General features: G+C 38.1%; 3 protein-coding genes and 1 long non-coding RNA gene across 4 annotated transcripts; 3 read left to right on the top strand and 1 right to left on the bottom strand.

The window, feature by feature from the left end:
- The first annotated feature begins 598 nt into the window (after nucleotides 1-598).
- LOC120013552 lies at nucleotides 599-2070 on the top strand. The gene is made up of 2 exons (XR_005471441.1): nucleotides 599-970; nucleotides 1761-2070. It is a non-coding gene; the product is annotated as an uncharacterized LOC120013552 (long non-coding RNA).
- Nucleotides 2071-3908: 1838 nt separating this feature from the next.
- On the bottom strand, nucleotides 3909-6535 carry LOC120013714. The gene is made up of 2 exons (XM_038865615.1): nucleotides 4983-6535; nucleotides 3909-4865 (listed from the first exon to the last, which is right to left on the bottom strand). The coding sequence occupies exons 1-2, from the start codon at nucleotides 6046-6048 to the stop codon at nucleotides 3949-3951; spliced, it is 1983 nt and encodes a 660-aa protein (XP_038721543.1). The 5' UTR covers nucleotides 6049-6535; the 3' UTR covers nucleotides 3909-3948.
- Nucleotides 6536-8014: 1479 nt separating this feature from the next.
- LOC120012235 (SUMO-conjugating enzyme SCE1) lies at nucleotides 8015-11150 on the top strand. The gene is made up of 5 exons (XM_038863562.1): nucleotides 8015-8174; nucleotides 8335-8418; nucleotides 9920-10072; nucleotides 10180-10293; nucleotides 10819-11150. Exons 1-5 carry the CDS (start codon nucleotides 8106-8108, stop codon nucleotides 10879-10881), a joined length of 483 nt encoding a protein of 160 aa, XP_038719490.1. The 5' UTR covers nucleotides 8015-8105; the 3' UTR covers nucleotides 10882-11150.
- A 979-nt stretch (nucleotides 11151-12129) lies between these two features.
- LOC120012234 lies at nucleotides 12130-17330 on the top strand. Its single transcript, XM_038863561.1, has 10 exons — nucleotides 12130-12621; nucleotides 13097-13159; nucleotides 13906-13990; nucleotides 14096-14146; nucleotides 14400-14472; nucleotides 14695-14746; nucleotides 15599-15690; nucleotides 15762-15831; nucleotides 16884-16969; nucleotides 17076-17330. Exons 1-10 carry the CDS (start codon nucleotides 12310-12312, stop codon nucleotides 17116-17118), a joined length of 927 nt encoding a protein of 308 aa, XP_038719489.1. The 5' UTR covers nucleotides 12130-12309; the 3' UTR covers nucleotides 17119-17330.
- Nucleotides 17331-18351: the final 1021 nt, after the last annotated feature.

Genomic DNA, 18351 nt, shown 5'->3' with positions numbered 1-18351 from the left:
TGGCAGTTGGTTGGATTTTGTAAATGCAGATGTGTTTTTGGTTTGTAAATAGGTTGGATGAGGTTTTGAAAGGACCCGAATAAATGGAAATGGTTGGTGTAGAAGAGAGTTTGGAAGGGCAAATCCAGTTAATGAGACGATCTAAAGTGGCAAAGTCAAAATAGGTGTGTGTGAACTGTGAATTGATAGAATTGGGCCCTACGACTTTGATCTTTGCTTAACTTTGCCTTTCCTTAACGTCAACTTAATAGGCTGACCATGGTCCCTCCTTTTAGTCTTTTGTCCTTTATTATCACTGTTGAGTCTACCATTCACACGTGGCTGGCTGTCTCTCAATGGTGCAGTTGCGTTTTGGTAAAACTATTGTTTATATCCTTCAACGATGATCAGATTCTCATTTTTATCCTTAAACTTTCAAATTTATCGATTAAATCCTCAAATTATCACAAACTCACTTGATTCTATCCCGGTTATGATATACATACATAATATTGGTATACATAAGAATATATAATGACATGACTTGCCATGTAGGATGCTGACTAGACAAATTCAAAAATTAAAAACCAAACTCTTAAAATAACTCTTTTATCTCTCTTTGGACTCAAATATTTTTTTTTCTCTCTCATCAATTTCTCCCTCTCCTCCCTCACTACTTCTCTCTTCCTCTCTCATGGCCAACACCGGATCTCCACCGTCCGGCCACCAATCCGACCACCACTGCTGTCAAAAGAAGCGCCCGGCTCCCACAAGCAAAGCCCAGCCACCACTTGTCGTCATCCGTCACTGGTTTTGTCGGAAATCCACCTTGAAGTCGTGGGTTTTCACAGGACAAAAAACACAGATCCAACGGATTCCGGTGTCGGTTTGGCAACCCAACACCACCGATGAACTCCGTTAGGTGAGGAGCACCTAGCCCAGCCCTTTGTCGACCAAAACGGTCACCGGAAAATGGAGACCCACTTCAAAGGTATGCTCTGGTTCGTTATTACATTGTCAGTTCAAAGTGTAATACAATTGAAGTATGCACAATATAATTAATTTGTTTGTAGGCCTTGCAATATTGTATAGTATATTCCCAATAATGTAAATTTTGCACAATGCAGTTGCTAAATACATTGACAGTATGAAAGTGTATTTGGTTATTGTTCTTGCATAAGACTTTTGCGGACTCGTTTTACATAGATCTCAATTGTTGATTTGATTATTTTGGCTTGCTGTGTTCAAGATCCCAGTGATTACACTTTGCTATTGCTATTTTGGTAGTGCACTTGTTCGCATTATTTATGTATGTTGTGATTTATGGTAGTGTATTTCTCCCAATTTGTTTACCCCAGTGGGTTATTACACAATGAAATCTGGCAATGTATTTAGCACAGGAGGTTATTGCACCATGCATTTGGTAGTGTATTTAGCTCAGTGTGTTAGTGCGCTATTTGTGCACAATGTAATTATCCCAAAGATTGTTGGGTATTGTCTAAAAAACATAGCAACCTTGATGGATACATCAAATTATAAACTCTTTTTAGACACTGCAGAAAATGGGGATGTAACCATTGGGGTCTCGGGTAATGCATATTGTATTTGGAACATTGTAAATTATGCACAATGCACTCGTTCAATACACTGACATTTTGATATGTAATTGTTTTTCTAATACATTTTTTGCATTTCGATACCATATCATTTTGCACAACCTAATTTGTTTGTTGAAGGTCGTCATGCACTAGTGCGTAATGTAATTGACCTTTCTTTTTCAGAATGGTCAAAACCAATGACACAAAGAAGAAACCCATCTCATTGCAATATTGGTCTAATATGCAAGGGCTAACACCACTAGTATGCTTGAAGAAGAAACATAAAAGGAGTTTGCGAAAGATATCTTTTTGAAATTTGTTCAAGGTGTTCATCGACAAGAAACACGTGGAAATTACACCTCGAGGATTTTATTTTTGTTGACATGGATTGTATTGCAAAGTGTCAAATACGTTGTCAATTTTGTTAAATACACTGGTAGTTCATTAACAAATGAGTAATAAATACTCTATCGAAAGACAATGTAATAAAGCATTGCCATGAACAGCTACATTAAATACCCTGTTAATTCGTAATACATTAACGTATGATATACAAAGACACTATAAAAACATAATGTAATAAGACACTGTCATTGACAGTTATGTTAAATACCTTGTTAACTCGTAATGCATTAACATGGGTGATGAGAGAATATGAGGAGATGACAAGAAAGCTGGAGAGAGATGAGGAGATGACAAGAACGCTGGAGAGAGAAGGGAGATGTACAAAAAAGCTGCAACAAAACTAAAAAATCAAAAAAGAGAGAAGGAGAGGGACCAAGGAGAGAGAAGCGGGAAATCTCTTTTACTTCTTTGGGTTTTGTGTCAAAAAATCTATGTGACATGTAGATTATGTATGATAAAAGTTATGTATATAAGTCATTTTCCATTCTTATCCTGACTCATTTTCCTAGTGAGTTTACTGGACGAGTTCACCTATATGGCCCTCACCTCTAGGGAGCGAAAGCCACCTATTATCCTACATGTCTTTAAAAATTAAAACAATTACATGTCACTATTATAACTCAATAAACAAAAGCAAATTCCCTTGCTGATACCAATTTGCCCCAAATCAAGCAAGGCTCGAGTTCCTAAACTGAAGAACTTGGTGATTTTCCACAATCTGAGGTCAACGAAGGAGCTTCTTCTCCGGTTTTCAAACACTACTCCAGACAGAGGTGGCGGAGGGAAGGACACGAACATGGTAAGGCAAATCGTCCCCAGACATCACTAGGAGTTGATTGTCGAAGTAGACCATTCCGGCGTCAGCGACACCAGTTTCGTTGGTCAAGTCATGTAACCCAACCAGTCTGTGAGCGTAGAACAGCACAAGTCTTGCTATCCCATAGGGTCCATGGAGTTCACCGATTTGTGAAATGGGTTTGCACCGGTAGATTGCGTCGAACTGGTTGTTCCAACACGGGATAAAAATTGCCGACGATTTGGACAAGAGGATTAGCAATTTTGGGGAGTGGGTGTTGTTGTTCTTTAGAAATCAAAGATCCTTCAACAGCATCCAAATCCATAGCCGCCACTCTCTGGGATTGTTTGGGGAGAAATGATTTCTAGGAATTTAAGTTTTGTTTTGCGTTTTGATTCATTTAGGTGTAAATGAATAATGACATGTAATTGTTTTAATTTTTAAATACATGTAGGATAATATGTGGCTTTCCCTCACCTCCACGTAGGTGAACTCGTCCAATAAACTCATCAGAAAAATGTGTTAGGATAGAATCATGTGAGTTTGTCCATAGTTTGAGGATATAATCGATAAATTTTAAAGTTTAAGGATATAAATGAGAATCTGACAATAGTTGAAAGATATAAACAATGGTTTTGCCGTGGCCGTTTGATAGTCCATTGAGTCGTGTATATTTGGAAGGTTTTGATATCTAATTCTCACTAAAAGCATTATTCTCGTGGTCATGCGCAGAATTTTGATTTAGTTTGAGAGAAAACTTCAGCATACGTGCTGATGCAGACTCTGGTTCAGACCATTAGTCGAACAAGTTTTGTGCATCACCACAAAATTAACAGAGAAGCTTAGCAAGCCATAAAGGTCGCCCCAGCGTGTCTAAACTCTCCAAGCTTCAAGCTCCAGCACCATAACAGGAACATGATCCCAGTATAACCACACAAACTAATCACCAACAAACTCATACATGTCCATCGAAAATTAACAACCTAAATACAATAAGAAGGAAGTTTACAAAATCAAAATGAAGAGAGATTACAAACCAACGGGAAGAACCCAAACTTCGATCGAGCACTTGTGCTGAGAGTAAAGACCCCGAACTAAGGAAGAAACTACGAACAACTAAAAATTTCCACAAAATATCCAAGCTGCTGGTAATGTCAACCAGCCCTTCTTTTAAGCAATTTTCATCATAGAGAAGCAATGGGCTTTCTTGCTATTGGGCTCTTTGGCTTGGGCCTCACAACTACAAAATGCATCATTTCTTCTCTCCCAATAGAATTCGACTCTGTCGAATTTAGATAGACTGCAAGCTCCACCGGGGTCCCATTGGAGCCTTCTTGGAATGGGTAACTTTAGAACTAGAAAAAACATAGCAATATGGTCCTGAAAACCACCTCTCACACCCAACACCAGCATTGGATCAACAATTAAACAATCAGGCAATTCATGCAGGATAACTTCAAAGTATGAGGTAGCAAGGACTTGAGCATTCTCTACCATAGCAAATTCCATGATTTCAGCATCATCTTCTCTTAAGGAAACTAAGGAAGCGAGTTTCCCCTCATAAGCATCCTTTAGCGTCTCACAATAAAACTTGTTTGCACATACCAACCTTTCCAACAGAGGAAGGTCATCCCCCAAACTACCAGTGGGAGTATGGACTAGTTTTGCTAAAAGAAAATTATGGAAACTGGTCCAGCCCATACTTGGGTATTGGAATATCATGTATGGTTGACAATTGATCCTAAGACAGAAGACATTGGTTGCCTCCTTACCTGCCTTTCCTTGCTTTTGCTTAAACAAAGTTGCAAGAATAGGAGCACAACACATCACCTCCTCTTTGTTCTTGTCCACATAATGGAAACACATTTCACCAACATTCCCCTTTGAAAAATGATCCACGGCTGACTTATCCATGTGATTGGCAGCCCTGTCCTTCCATTCATAGATGCCATCTTCATTTGTAAGCATGGGCACCTTAAATATATGATCACCACATGGAACAAGAATAAGTCTATTATGCTCACCAGAAAGCTCTACCTTTGGTTTCAGCACATAAGCCAAAGATGCACCATCAGGTCCTTTAGTATCTGAGAAGAAATTGAAGCCAGTATTATCCCTGATAAAGCTGGTAGTGTTGGTTCGTTCTGAAATGGCACAATTAGCAGGGGTTATTACTTTCTCAAAAACAAAGTCATGGTGGTCACATTCAAGACAACTCTCTTCAACTAGAAGTGGCTTCAAGAGCGAGCTTCCATCACTAAAGTCATGTTTCCCATTGTCATTTCCATCCTCTTTCTCAATACTTGAAACAACTACATTCATTTTTCCATCAATATTTTCACAGATGGTCATCTCTTCAACAAGCAAGGAAGCTTCATTTTTCTTTGAAATAGGTAACAAATTTCGAGGCTCGTCGACATGAACTTGTTGAGTCCCAAGATCCTCTTTAGCCTTACACAGATTAGCATTTCTAGCACCTAATGTCTTCTCAATCATGTCTAGCTTTTGATTCATTTTGTTCATTGTCTGACTCATAATTCTCCTGAAATTTTCGGCTGCCCCTGTTAGTAAACTGAGCGAATCTTGCTCCGCCAACTGAGTGCCATCATACCAATGTTCATTCTTGCCCACTCCGTCGTCACAACTTAGAGCATAACAATCAGCTCTATCATCACAATATTGATTTTGCTTGTGTGGCCGATTATGTGGATGATCATACCAATCATATGTATCCTTTAGAGGCTTATCATTCCAGTTAGACAAACCTGAGTGAAGATTTATGTGGCTGCAGTAGTTCTCATTCCCTCTATCGTGGTGCGGTTCACTTCTATTAGGGCCCGACAGATGCAGATTCTGGTCATACCAATCCAATCTATCACGGTCTCCTTCCACTTTATGATCGAAAAGTCGAGGCCTCTCATGTGGCTTTTCAATGCTATCTTGACGCCAGTCAAACCAGGTGTCTCTCTCATAGGCATACTTGTCAGCGCTGGTTTTGCAGGAACGTTCATACCAGATGCCTTGAAGTTCATTTCGATCAACTCGCTCGAGGTTAGATTGAGGATGATCATATTGTTGATCGTTGAGCTCAGCTCGCACGTAAGGAGATAGATTGTACCAAATATGGTTGTAGCGCCGTTCGTACCATTCGGTGCTCTCATCACGAACGTGATCATGACCATAGCTTTGGCTAGTTAGCCGAACAAACCCCCCTTCATCATGCCTACTCCAGCCCCCCGGATCGTGAGCACGGGCATCCCAGGTGCTCATCCTGCTTCGATACCAAACTGATGCAGACTCTGGTTCAGACCATTAGTCGAACAGGTTTTGTGCATCACCACAAAATTAACAGAGAAGCTTAGCAAGCCATAAAGGTCGCCCCAGCGTGTCTAAACTCTCCAAGCTTCAAGCTCCAGCACCATAACAGGAACATGATCCCAGTATAACCACACAAACTAATCACCAACAAACTCATACATGTCCATCGAAAATTAACAACCTAAATACAATAAGAAGGAAGTTTACAAAATCAAAATGAAGAGAGATTACAAACCAACGGGAAGAACCCAAACTTCGATCGAGCACTTGTGCTGAGAGTAAAGACCCCGAACTAAGGAAGAAACTACGAACAACTAAAATTTCCACAAAATATCCAAGCTGCTGGTAATGTCAACCAGCCCTTCTTTTAAGCAATTTTCATCATAGAGAAGCAATGGGCTTTCTTGCTATTGGGCTCTTTGGCTTGGGCCTCACAACTACAAAATGCATCACGTGCTCAACAATATAAGTTTAGTCCTATATCGAATATCAAGAGTATGAGTTTAGTCCTATATCAAATATCAAGAGGCAAATTTGTACAGTTTTGATCTCAATTAAAAAAAAAAAGTATCTTAGTTTGTTGAAGAAATAATAAAGGTCAGTAGAAGGGCCAACAATCTAGCCCACGATATGGCTAAATGGGCCGCCACAGTTTTATGGACTGGGGGCATTCCCATTCATGTGCCAAGAGTTTCATGGGATTTGGAAATTTGCTGGAACGATCCACCATGATGTATTTCTCTTTCTTTCTGGAGTGAACTTTTGGCCTTGCAAAAAGAGTCCTGTTTCTATGATGTTGGGCTTTGAATTGGCATTTATCTTTCTAGCCCAAGCCCATATATTTGAGACATTGACCTAACAAATGTTCCATCAGTCCACAATAAATATAAATATTACACCTTAAAGACTCACTAGGCAGGGTGACTTAGTGACAATCAAAAAACTATTTTTGTATGAAACTTTACTAGCAATACCAACTTGGGGTGGAGGAGTTGATAAAGAAATGAATCTTATCTTTCCTTGTTAGTGATTAAAGTTAGACTTAGCAATACCCAAAAGTAAAAAAGAAAAGTTGAGCGATTGAATGACCTATAAGGTTAGGAGATAGTAAAAAGGAAAAGAAAAAGGATGTTCGTGCATAATCCATTGGAAATTGCATCCCTCCTTGAAAGAGATCGTTGTCAGGATTTGTAATCCTCTTTTCTGTTAATGAAATTTTTTCCTCAAAAAAAAAAAAAAAATGTAAACCAAATGCTACAATGAAAGCAAAACTTTCTAGAATCATACTATTTGAGGTCTAATTGATTACTCTTGTATTGCAACGGTAATTATACTCACATTACATGACAATGTTTTAACGTAGGTTTAATTTTTTATTTGTAGTAATCACGTTACGAATACTTGATATTATTATAAAATTTATAATAACAATATCTTTCAAAACTTGATCGGTATTCTGATTACGTGTAATAAGATTTTTATTGCAATTGCATTACATTGAAATCAAACGAGTCTTAACAAACCAAAATCACATTTAACTTTTTTTCCTGAAACGGAGAGGAGAATCCTGATCATCAAGGTGATAGATATCATATTTATGACATCAACTAATGGCTTAGAGATTTCGCTTGACCAAAATTATTATTTACCAAAAGAATATATCCCTCGTGACTATTATATTATTACCCGCAACATCGTTGCGTAGAACTCACGCCACTGTATAAAAAAAAAAAGCGTAATTAATTGGCTTCACAATTTCGACTGGTGGCAATTTTAAATTTATCCAAAAATACGCAAAACGACATTTTAATGCATTGGTCCCGGTAAAAGCCACTTAGCCAGATCAAATCCGGACCGTACAAAGGAAGGGGCATAACTGTAAATTGGTGTAGAAGAAGCGAAAGAAGGACCGGTAAAGGGTGAATGGACTCTCTCGTGCTTCTCAAATCTCTCAGTCGTCTTTTTAAAATCAACGTTTCCAGTGTTTGGTGTGAGAGAGAGAAGGGAAGATGTCTGGAGGTATAGCGCGTGGTCGTCTTGCGGAGGAGCGAAAGTCATGGCGGAAGAATCATCCCCATGTCTGTACAAATCGTATCTTTGTGTGGAGATTTTGAATTTCTTATGCTTATGTTTTCCGTTTATTAATTATGATTTTGTGTTGGTTCGTTTTGTTTCTCTGTTTGCTAGTGGTGTTCATTATGTTATTCTTTTCTTTTTGTGGGATTGTTGTTTGTTTAGGGTTTTGTGGCAAAGCCAGAGACACTGCCTGATGGTACGGTGAATTTGATGGTTTGGCATTGTACTATCCCTGGTAAAGCTGGGGTAAGTAATTTGGAGTTTATGTTTTAATTGCTATAGATGAATTTTCTTGTTTTCTTTTTGCGGGGGATGAGGGATATTGTTTTGCTCTGGTTGTAGTTTGCCTGATTGGGATTTTTGTGCAAATTTTTTTGATTGTACCGAAGAGGTTTTGATTGAACTGAAGAAAACTAAGGTTGGTTGCATTGTTGTTGTAGAGCTTGAGATTTGTTTGTAAGGCCTTTTGATTGATCTGAAGACAACTAAGGTTGGTTACAATGTTGTTGTAGAGTTTTAATACTTTCTAGGTTCAACCTTAGCATTGGGTTTGGAGAAATAGCTGGCTACCCATGATGTGATCATTATGAGTAAAAACTGTTTTTATTCCAATATTAATGGTTCTTCTCGCATTCTTATCGTTTAATACGTGTTCGGAGGTATTAACCATTGGAAAGAACATGGGTACGTGAGCTTTTCATGTCACGCTTCGTTCCTCATTTTAGGGTCTCTATTTATTGATTTAGTTCTTGAGTTGTGTATACTTTTTTTTCATCAGGTTTTAATTGTGCTCAGTCTGGAATCATGATTTTGTGATTGATTTATGATTCTGTGTGGTTTATTTGTTTGTAGCTATGTGACATGGTCTAATCTCATTTAGGGATTTAATGGAAGAGCCATGGAATGCTTTCTTTGAGCGTAGACTTAATTTTAATTCCCCACCAAAGAAGGGAAATAATCAAGGGTTAAGAAACAACTTAATTGTTAGTACTTCCTCTTGTTTTGATGAGCTTTGACATGGTGGAATTTCCTGTAGGAGCATTTAGATCTTTGCTTTAAATTGGAGTTCTGAGTTGGTTATTTTAGTTTGAGGGGATGTGTTGTTTTCTATAGTTTCTACTCATTCCCTACCCTCCATTGATCCTGACAATTGCATTATTTTCTCTCTTTAGTGCTCTGTGATCATTCTTTCCTTCTTTAGATTTTCTTCTTTCAGTACTTCCGCAAACTTTGTGCCTAAACTTTCCGCCACCGTAAACTGTGTTCTTGTCTAGCAGACTTTTTCCTCTACCCTAGCACCCTAGTACCCAAAAGACCCAAAGTTGACGGTTACTTTAATTTCTGCATAAATGCATAGGAAGCTGCTCCGAAATTTAAACAGTATGGAATTCTGGACTTGTCTTGTCCCCCTACCTTTGTTGATTTTTTGTTAGTTTTCTTGTGCTCAAGTTTCTGTTTCTCTCTTGTAGTTTGAAACAAACCTGGGTATTTTCGCGTGGTGGTTGGGAGATTATTATCTTTTGTAAATTGTGTATTGATAGTTTGTAATGTTTCTCCTCACTTTTATTTTCTTCTGGTCCTACCTTTCCACTGTTCGTATGATCTATACTTTTATAATGAAACGATAAGGCTTCAGGACGTTCTATTTGTGGTCCATTGATTCATTTAATTCCAAGTATTGGGGAGGTAAATGAATAAAAGATCAAGTTTGGATTCATTGGTTGTGTCATATTATGCAATTTTGCAGACCGATTGGGAGGGAGGTTTCTTCCCACTTACTCTTCACTTCAGTGAAGATTACCCCAGCAAGCCACCAAAGTGCAAATTTCCGCAGGGTTTCTTCCATCCTAATGTCTATCCATCAGGAACTGTTTGCCTATCTATACTTAATGAGGACAGTGTAAGTGCCTTCTTCTGCTTGTCTCATGTTCAACAGTTCTGTGTAACGTCATAGAATTGTAGATTTATTAAATCCTCATGTTACTGAGCATGGTTGTTTTTCTATAGGGGTGGAGACCAGCCATTACGGTGAAACAAATCCTTGTTGGTATCCAAGATTTGCTGGATCAGCCTAATCCTGCAGATCCTGCTCAGACTGAAGGCTACCAACTCTTCATCCAGGTAAGCAGCTCCCTTTTGAGATTTATTTGTTTTCCTGTGGGAAAGTCACTTTCTGTAAAATGAACTTTTTTTTGTTAGTCTCAAAACCTTTGTTGTAATTAGATATGGTAGGACTCTCCATTGTCAAGCTTTTTTCGATGCGTAGGAGGTGATCTTCAATTTCAGGCTTTTGCTTTAGTTAAAAAAGTGTCAAAGACCCTCCTTGCCTGTTGTGATCTGCTTATCTCATGAACACTGGGACAACTTGCTGGCTAACTAACATGAACTGTCAGTTTGGTTTGATTTCCTTTTTACGGTATATAATGCACAAGAAAATTTTTGTTGCAATGTTGCCTACTAAATAGTTGCGGAATATTAGCAAAATGTTGAAGAATGCCTAATTGTGTTATACTGTGGGTATTGATTCCCTGTCCTTTGAAGTTGTAAGTGATTACACATTGCCCTGTCTGATGGTGATATTTTGAAGTGGGCTTGAGATTGTCGACAATGGGATGACCTAATATGCAATCTTTTTGTGTTATGCAGGATACAACTGAGTATAAGAAACGGGTCCGTCAGCAGTCCAAGCAGTATCCACCTCTTGTTTAATGTGAAATCTCTTATTCTAATAGACAATTGGTAACTCTCAGTTACCTAATATTTTCCGTGTTAGACTTGCTTCCGATAAGAGATTACTGGTACTTGTAATACTCTAGCGGCCTGAATGTGTGACCGCCTGGTTGAACTGGCATTTTCGCTCTTGATCTGCATGAATGTTTGTTCATATTTATTAGATGTACTGATCATCCAATTGTTGCTTAATGGTGTTTTTATTGTTCAGTATGAACATATTAATCTAAGCCTGGGATTTCTATCTATTGCCTGTTGCAGTGTGATTTTAATGGTGGTCAGGAAAATCTGGCTGTACTATGGACCAGAAGACTGGTTGAGTTTAAAAATTGTCAGCTGTCCTTTTCGAATTTTAGGATTCTGGGTTTGGGTTGAGAGTTTATATTTGTCTGCTGGTTGTTTTTTCCTTTAAAATAAACACTTCACATATGTATTTGTACTGTTGATAAGAGGGTTAAATGGCACATGGAGTTTATGTAATTATGATTCTTCACTACAAGAACAAATATGGCATGATTACTGTCAAATCTAAGTGGCAGTTGCACCAAGGAAGGATTTATAATGGAACCAGGGCAGTTGCCCTCCTGTTTTTTGCTGCTTTTGGTTGAATATATTGCTGTTTATTTAAAAAAAATTATACTTCGGCTAGATTTAACTATGTTCTCGGTACTGAGCCGAGTCCATTAGATGGAGTCCTAGCAATCCTGTGATCGTTTGTTTCCTGTATTTGTTCCATCTGATGCTTTCATCAATTAATAATATTAGCATATTGAACTAAAAGATATTGGCTCCTGATCTTTTGTTCCATGTAAGACGACATAAGCATCCTTAAATTGGTCATCTTAATGAGATGCTATAATAATATTGGCCCCTGATTTTTCTTGTTCAGACTCGTTAATTTTCAAGGTAGTCACGGAATATTCACACAGATAGAATTGTCACTGTTTTAACATATTATTTTTAGTTTGATTGTTCGGACGGTAGAAAATTTTCAGTTTGATGGAAAATATGACATTGAAATAATTTTTAATTTTGAGTTCTCAAATCGAAATGTTTGAATTTTCAAATCGAGGTGGACTTGATAAAAAATTGCATTATCTCATTGTTTTATAGGTGAACATTATTTGTATCCCGTTAAGTACATATCATTATTATGAACATTATTTATATCTCATTTTTTATTAAATACACCATTAATCCTTTAATTAAAAGTGGGGTGTACTTATATTAGTTTGTTTTTGGGAACCCTAATCCTAATTAGGTTAGTAATGGTACCGGAATTACGATGAGGTGGGTTCCAATCCCAGGCTATGATAATCTAATATTTCCGTTTCGGCCGTCATCTAGGGCTCGAGTACTCCGTCTCCAACTCCAAGAAAGCTGCAGGTTGCCGTTTTAGCGTTTCCGATGGACGACATGGCTGCATATTACCCACCGCCAGGGGTTGTCAACTACCCTTACTATCAGCATCCGCCTCCTCCCCCGCAGCCGCAGCCACAGCCTGCGCCACCACCGCTACAGCCGTACATTCCGCAGCAACAAACTCCCTTCCCCTCCTATGCTTATTCCCATGCCCAATACGCTCCTCAAGACCAGGTCAGGACCCTATTCGTCGCAGGCCTACCTGAAGACGTTAAGCCGCGGGAAATCTATCATCTCTTCCGCGAATTTCCTGGTTACGAGTCCTCTCACCTTAGGACCCCTACCAAAAAGTCCCAGGTATTTCCTCTTTCTCCCTGCGCAGAGACGTGTACCTTTGAATTGGATGTCTAACTATTTATGAAGGACTAGTTTTGATCTATGCTCGAAATTAGTTTCGAACTCTGTAAAAGAGACAGTTTTTATTTCTTTAGAAGTAAATGAAAATAAATCTTTGTTGGATTTAACTCTCCCAAACTTAGCTCCAAAAGACCTGCAGAATCGTTGACGGTTACTGTTACTAGGTTCAGTTTTACTTCACTAAAATTCAAATTTGATGTTGATTATAATTCAAAGTCAACAGTTAAGGAGAAATTCTGATAGTGTTTCTGAATCGATTTGCATTCTTTGTTGCACTTGTCACATGATGAAACAGGCTATAGTTTTTAGATACCTTTTTCTTGATTTTGAATTTGATTGTAGTTCTTTTGTAATTCTTATGAATGTGTATCTGTTGATTTGCTATGCTTACGATCTGGTCTTGCTGTTGGCCCAGCCATTTGCTTTTGCGGTATTCTACGATCAGCAGTCTGCAATTGCAGCAATGCATGCGCTAAATGTAAGAACAGCTTTCAATACTTGTTCAAATAAAATGTTTACTGTAATTGCTTTATTGTGGTGTTCTCTATAAGCAAGAGAATCTCCATCTCTTCTATTTTGGGGGTGTTGATCTCAAGTAGTCAAGTTGTGTCACCAGAAATCTTTATTGTTGAGTGAGGAAGTATGTGCAATCCAGTATTTGTCTCTTGAGCTCATGCTTCGGTAACACTTTATGTTTTTTTTTTCACTATCAAGCTGCATAATATTGTTGAATACCAGAACACTGTATGTGCATATGTTGGTTAGGTAAGGGTATCCCTTTAATGAGCTGAGTTATAGTCAAAGATCAATCTGTACAATTGAAAGTTGCTTATTAGTAGGTTCCGCTGATTGCCGTTTGGCCAAATGTTTTTGACTGAAATACATGCTTCATGGATCATGGTACAATCCCTGCATTGTTTTGAGGTGTTTGGTCCCTGTTTAGTATTGCTGCTTTTAGAATTAGGTCTCATGATATGCATATGATTAGGACGTGCTTCCTGGTTCTCTAGAAAATTAGAGAACCAATAAATTTTCCATAGTAAGGATCTCATCCTTTGCTTTAAAGTCTTATTTCAATTTGTTTCTGTATTCCTGTCGGCGAGCTGTTGCTAGGGAATGTATGCAACTATGCAAAAAAAGCGGCAGTTTGGCACTGAAGTGTTGCAGAACATTACATGTTTTATAACATTAGCTGAGAGATTCTAATCTGAACCTTGCTTGCAGGGGATGATTTTTGATTTGGAGAAGGGATCAAACTTGCATATTGATCTTGCGAAATCTAATTCTAGATCCAAGCGCCAAAGGACAGGTTTTTTTCTGGCAGAACATATTTGTTTTATTTTTCCTGTTATTTCTTTGATTATATTTTAACTATGAAACTTCATTTCCTGTTTTTGTTGATTGTGAAAATTAGATGATGAGTGGCATAGCTCATATAAGAAGGCTAAAGGATCTGCCGATTCGGGTAAGATGATTGTCGACAATTGCTTAGACTGTAGGAGTTGCTTCCTTGGGGTTCCTTCTGTGATTCTATCCAATTGATTAATAATTCTTAATTCTCTCTCTTCCTCCATCTCAAAGTTAGTTTGCTTGATACTTGATAGTAGTTCTGTGAGCTTTTATGCACCTTACTTGGAATATATGTCAGTTAGTCACGTAAGGAAACATTTTTCTAGAAGCTCACATCGCACATCTTTTGCACGATTGCACACTAGCAGGTTTTGGCAGCGCTCACATGCCTGGAATGAGTAATTCTGCTTACAAAACGATTGGTTATCCATCTGCACAAAGGTCATCTGCACTACTTGCACATCTTTGTTACTTGGAAGCAACTGTTTTAGCTCTGTTGGCACGTATATTATTTTTTGAAGTGATTACTTCTTGCCGAAAGTCAAGGGGCTAGCAAAAGCTGTTGCTAAGTGCCTTGTTCTTGCAAAATAGTATGTCCTTTTATGATTTTATTTTTTGATCTATCTGAGCTCATATAATGTTTTCCTTCCTTAAACCATTCAGCACCGGAAGCTTTAATGGCAGAAATGAAAATGACTCGGCTGCTGCAAAATATGTAAGGTTACTAGTCCTACTTTCATTTAGTTGATATCAGTTAGTGTAACACCCCCTCCTCTTTTCTTCTCCCAGTGGCGTAGTGATTAGTGAATAACTTCTGCCACCTAGTTTCTGCAGCAACTAATGCCGCCTATTCATCTTTGATTCTTTTGGTGGTCCCACAGGACTGTGGTCTTAAGAAATATACTGGAATGTGGTTGCCTTGCTCTTATCAACTCGAAAGCTTTGTGTAACGGGACATATTATGAGCATATTTTAGTTATACGCTGTAGTTGATTTATTGATTAGGAGTTACGTGTTGGGGATCCAGTTCATCTATCATGAACATCTTCAACAATATACACTTAAGCTTGCTAGCACGGTTATATCTGTGAAGCAACTTAGAAAATAATTAAATCTGATGGAAGACTGGATTTATTGTGATATCTTAAATTTTTGATATGATAGATTAGTGGATAGCTATAACATGATATTTCAGCTAGATGCTTGAGGTAGCATATAATACTAGAAAACACTCGCAATTATGTGAATGTACAAGGGTTGTGTTCCCTTTTTTTAATATCTATTTCTAGACTATTGTTTTTACCTCTGCAAGGAGATACCTATAAATGATTTTATGGCAAAAGAAAGTCAGTACCCCCTGAAGATGCTTTGTAATGCATCTGGCAAAGATGTACTACTTCAGAGGTCCTAGATTCATTATGTATTTGCAAAGCTTATTTATGCTTTCTTGCAATTGCCACGAGTATAGCTTTGCACATCTTATGTCGTCCTGTAATAACAATGCATAATGTGCACAAGCATGCTTGCTCTCTCTGACTTTGATAATTCTTTTCTATTGCATTGGTAGAATAACTTTGCAGCGCCGCCTTGTCCAACCCTTTTTGTGGCTAATCTGGGGCCAGGTTGTTCCGAGCAAGAGCTAATTCAAGTTTTTTCAAGGTATGGTTTTAATTTTTGTTTTGTTGTGAAGCATAATTGAGATATTTCACTTGGTTTATTGTTTCTAGCAGATGTTCTGGGTTTCTGAAATTGAAAATGCAGAGCACATATGGGGCTCCAGTTGCTTTTGTGGATTTTCAGGTACTTGTTTCTTCTTCAATTCATCCCCTTTCTCCACTCTCCTGGATTAACGTAGTAAGGGGCATTTACTGGATAATTGGATTGATATCTTGCTGTATTCAATTACCTTCCCACATTTCCTCTTTTCGCCTCCCTGCCCCCCACTTCCTTTACCGCAAGGATCATGGGAATTTTTTTGATGAATAGGAGTCTTCGAATTTAATTTTTGGCTTTCGTCATATATTTCAAGTTATGGAGAAAAATAATATATGGAAGAAAAATTTGTACTAGTGCAGGTTTGCCACTGTCTAAATTGTCATTTAAGTAATGTTTCTGATGATCAGGAATGAATGCATGGTTTATTTATGGTTTTATCACACTACTTTATACATTGAGTGTTCGTCAAAAGCAATAGGACGAAGTATATCTGTATATGCGTCTGAATCCCTTAATTGCATGTTTCATGCTTAAATAGAATGCTGTTTTTTTTTTTTGGGTTGAGTAATATTTGTCTTATTATTAGTGGGTTTTAGGGTTTGGTAGGATTCGAACTTTTAACCTGTTCGAAATCCCAAGGAATGATTATCATTAGGCCAAGAACTCTACGTTTTAGAGTACTGGTTTGTTGGTAAACTCGTGGTGATATCTCATTTTACTCTCGAGCAATTGTTTAATGCATTTATATATGGTTATTGGTTTCTTCTCGCAAATGGAGCTGGAGTGTTTTTTTTTTTGACCCTTGTTTTCTCATTTACGAAGAAAGATTTGCTGCCTTGATTTTCTCTGTTAGTATCAGGCTTTTAAAGTGCTTGACAAATAATATGAATTATTCAACATATTTCTTATCTATTTTGAATGAGTAATATCCTTGCTTCTCCAGTTTTGTATCAGTAGCTTCCTAAATTTGTATCTCATCTAAATTTGATTGCTTGTGTTGCTGGCGTCTTATTCAAATGGTATAACCTATCTGCAAACACTTTTCTGTTTCCATATTCAGAATTCGAGGGCCTAATTATGTAACCACCTTTGCCATTCTGACATTGCTCATACTGTTATTGCTACGCTATATTCAGGATACCAGCAGTTCGACTGGTGCACTGAATCATCTGCAAGGTACAATTCTCTATTCGTCACCACCTGGTGAGGGCATGCGATTGGAGTATCCTTGGTAGATCTATATTTGTTTAATTGTTTAGTTTATTTTCATCTTTTCGTAGCCTTTGTTGATTGTCTATAAATGATTTTTTGCTTAATGAGAAATCTAGATATGCAAAATCCCGGATGGGCATGCGCAGGAAACCAAAGTAATTACTTAGGAGAGGTGAAAGGAGATGCAGCAATATGCTCGTGGAATTGTCATCCTAGTGAACTTTATGAACCATTTGTAATATAAACAAACACGGCCGTCGAGTTAATATTCCATTTTCTTTGGTAAACTACGATTTCTGTTAAAAACCCTTAGCTTTACTTTGATTAAGAATAAATATTATTGAGTCGCTTGCTGTGCGTTCCAGTTGATATATGATTGCTTGTTATTGACATTAACAATATGTGATGGTGATGCAAGATTAAACGGGCCGTGAGCCCGTGAGCCCGCCACGTCCAGGCCAGCGTATGCCTCATGGGCTGGCCTGGATATACAGCCCACGAGGCAGTGGTGTGGGCTGCCACGGCAGCAAGCCTCGTCGTCGGATCGTTTGAAGGAATTGACGAACAAGAAATGGCAGCCGTCGGATCATCTTATTGGAGATCCCAAAGCACAAAGTGTATGGTATCCTCTCTGATACGTCAAAATCCTCAGACTTTGAACTGTACAGACACAAACATTTACTTTCCGATTGTGGATTATGATCCGATGAGTGTGACGTTTGACGATAGCGACCCCGATACTGTGGTGGTCCCGTACGTAGACCAAAGTAGTTGGTAAAGGATCTGATTGGCCAAAGAAGTAGTGCCACGTACGAGTCTTGATGCGGGTCAACAAATTTGACCAACCTGGATATATTGATAAATATTTGGTTGGGGTAACATTATGTTGTCTAGTTAAGGTTGGCGTTGGGTTTGAGGAAGATAAATCTCGATCGGTTTGATATAACTCAACCGAGTGATTTATCATTCTAACTCATCTTACATTGAAGACGTATAGAAATAAAACTTTTGAGGATAAATTGATGTATCCTCATATAATTGGGGCCCAAAAAGGACAATATTTCTTGTGGGTTTAGCATGTTCATTGTGTCACATTGATTCTCTGAACAAGCGTTTTCTAGGTCTAAGTACCAATGATGACAACCCATGAAAAATTGATTCGTGTGAGGCCGTGATCCAGAGCAGATAATATTTTCAATGTGTTTGAGCTAAGAATTCAACAATAATAATACGGGATAGATTGTGAGAGGTATAATTCTCTGACCCACCACTATTGAATGAAGCAATGACGAATACCAAACAAAATAACATGATCAGTGATTCAAAGTTCAAACTGAGCTCATTTCTCTCCAAAACAACTAGTAACATTAATTCCCACAAAGTTGCTTTAGC

This window comes from Tripterygium wilfordii, chromosome 13, assembly GCF_013401445.1.
Source record: "Tripterygium wilfordii isolate XIE 37 chromosome 13, ASM1340144v1, whole genome shotgun sequence".
In the NCBI taxonomy this organism is placed as follows: Eukaryota; Viridiplantae; Streptophyta; class Magnoliopsida; order Celastrales; family Celastraceae; genus Tripterygium; species Tripterygium wilfordii.
This window is presented reverse-complemented; position numbering and strand designations above follow the sequence as displayed.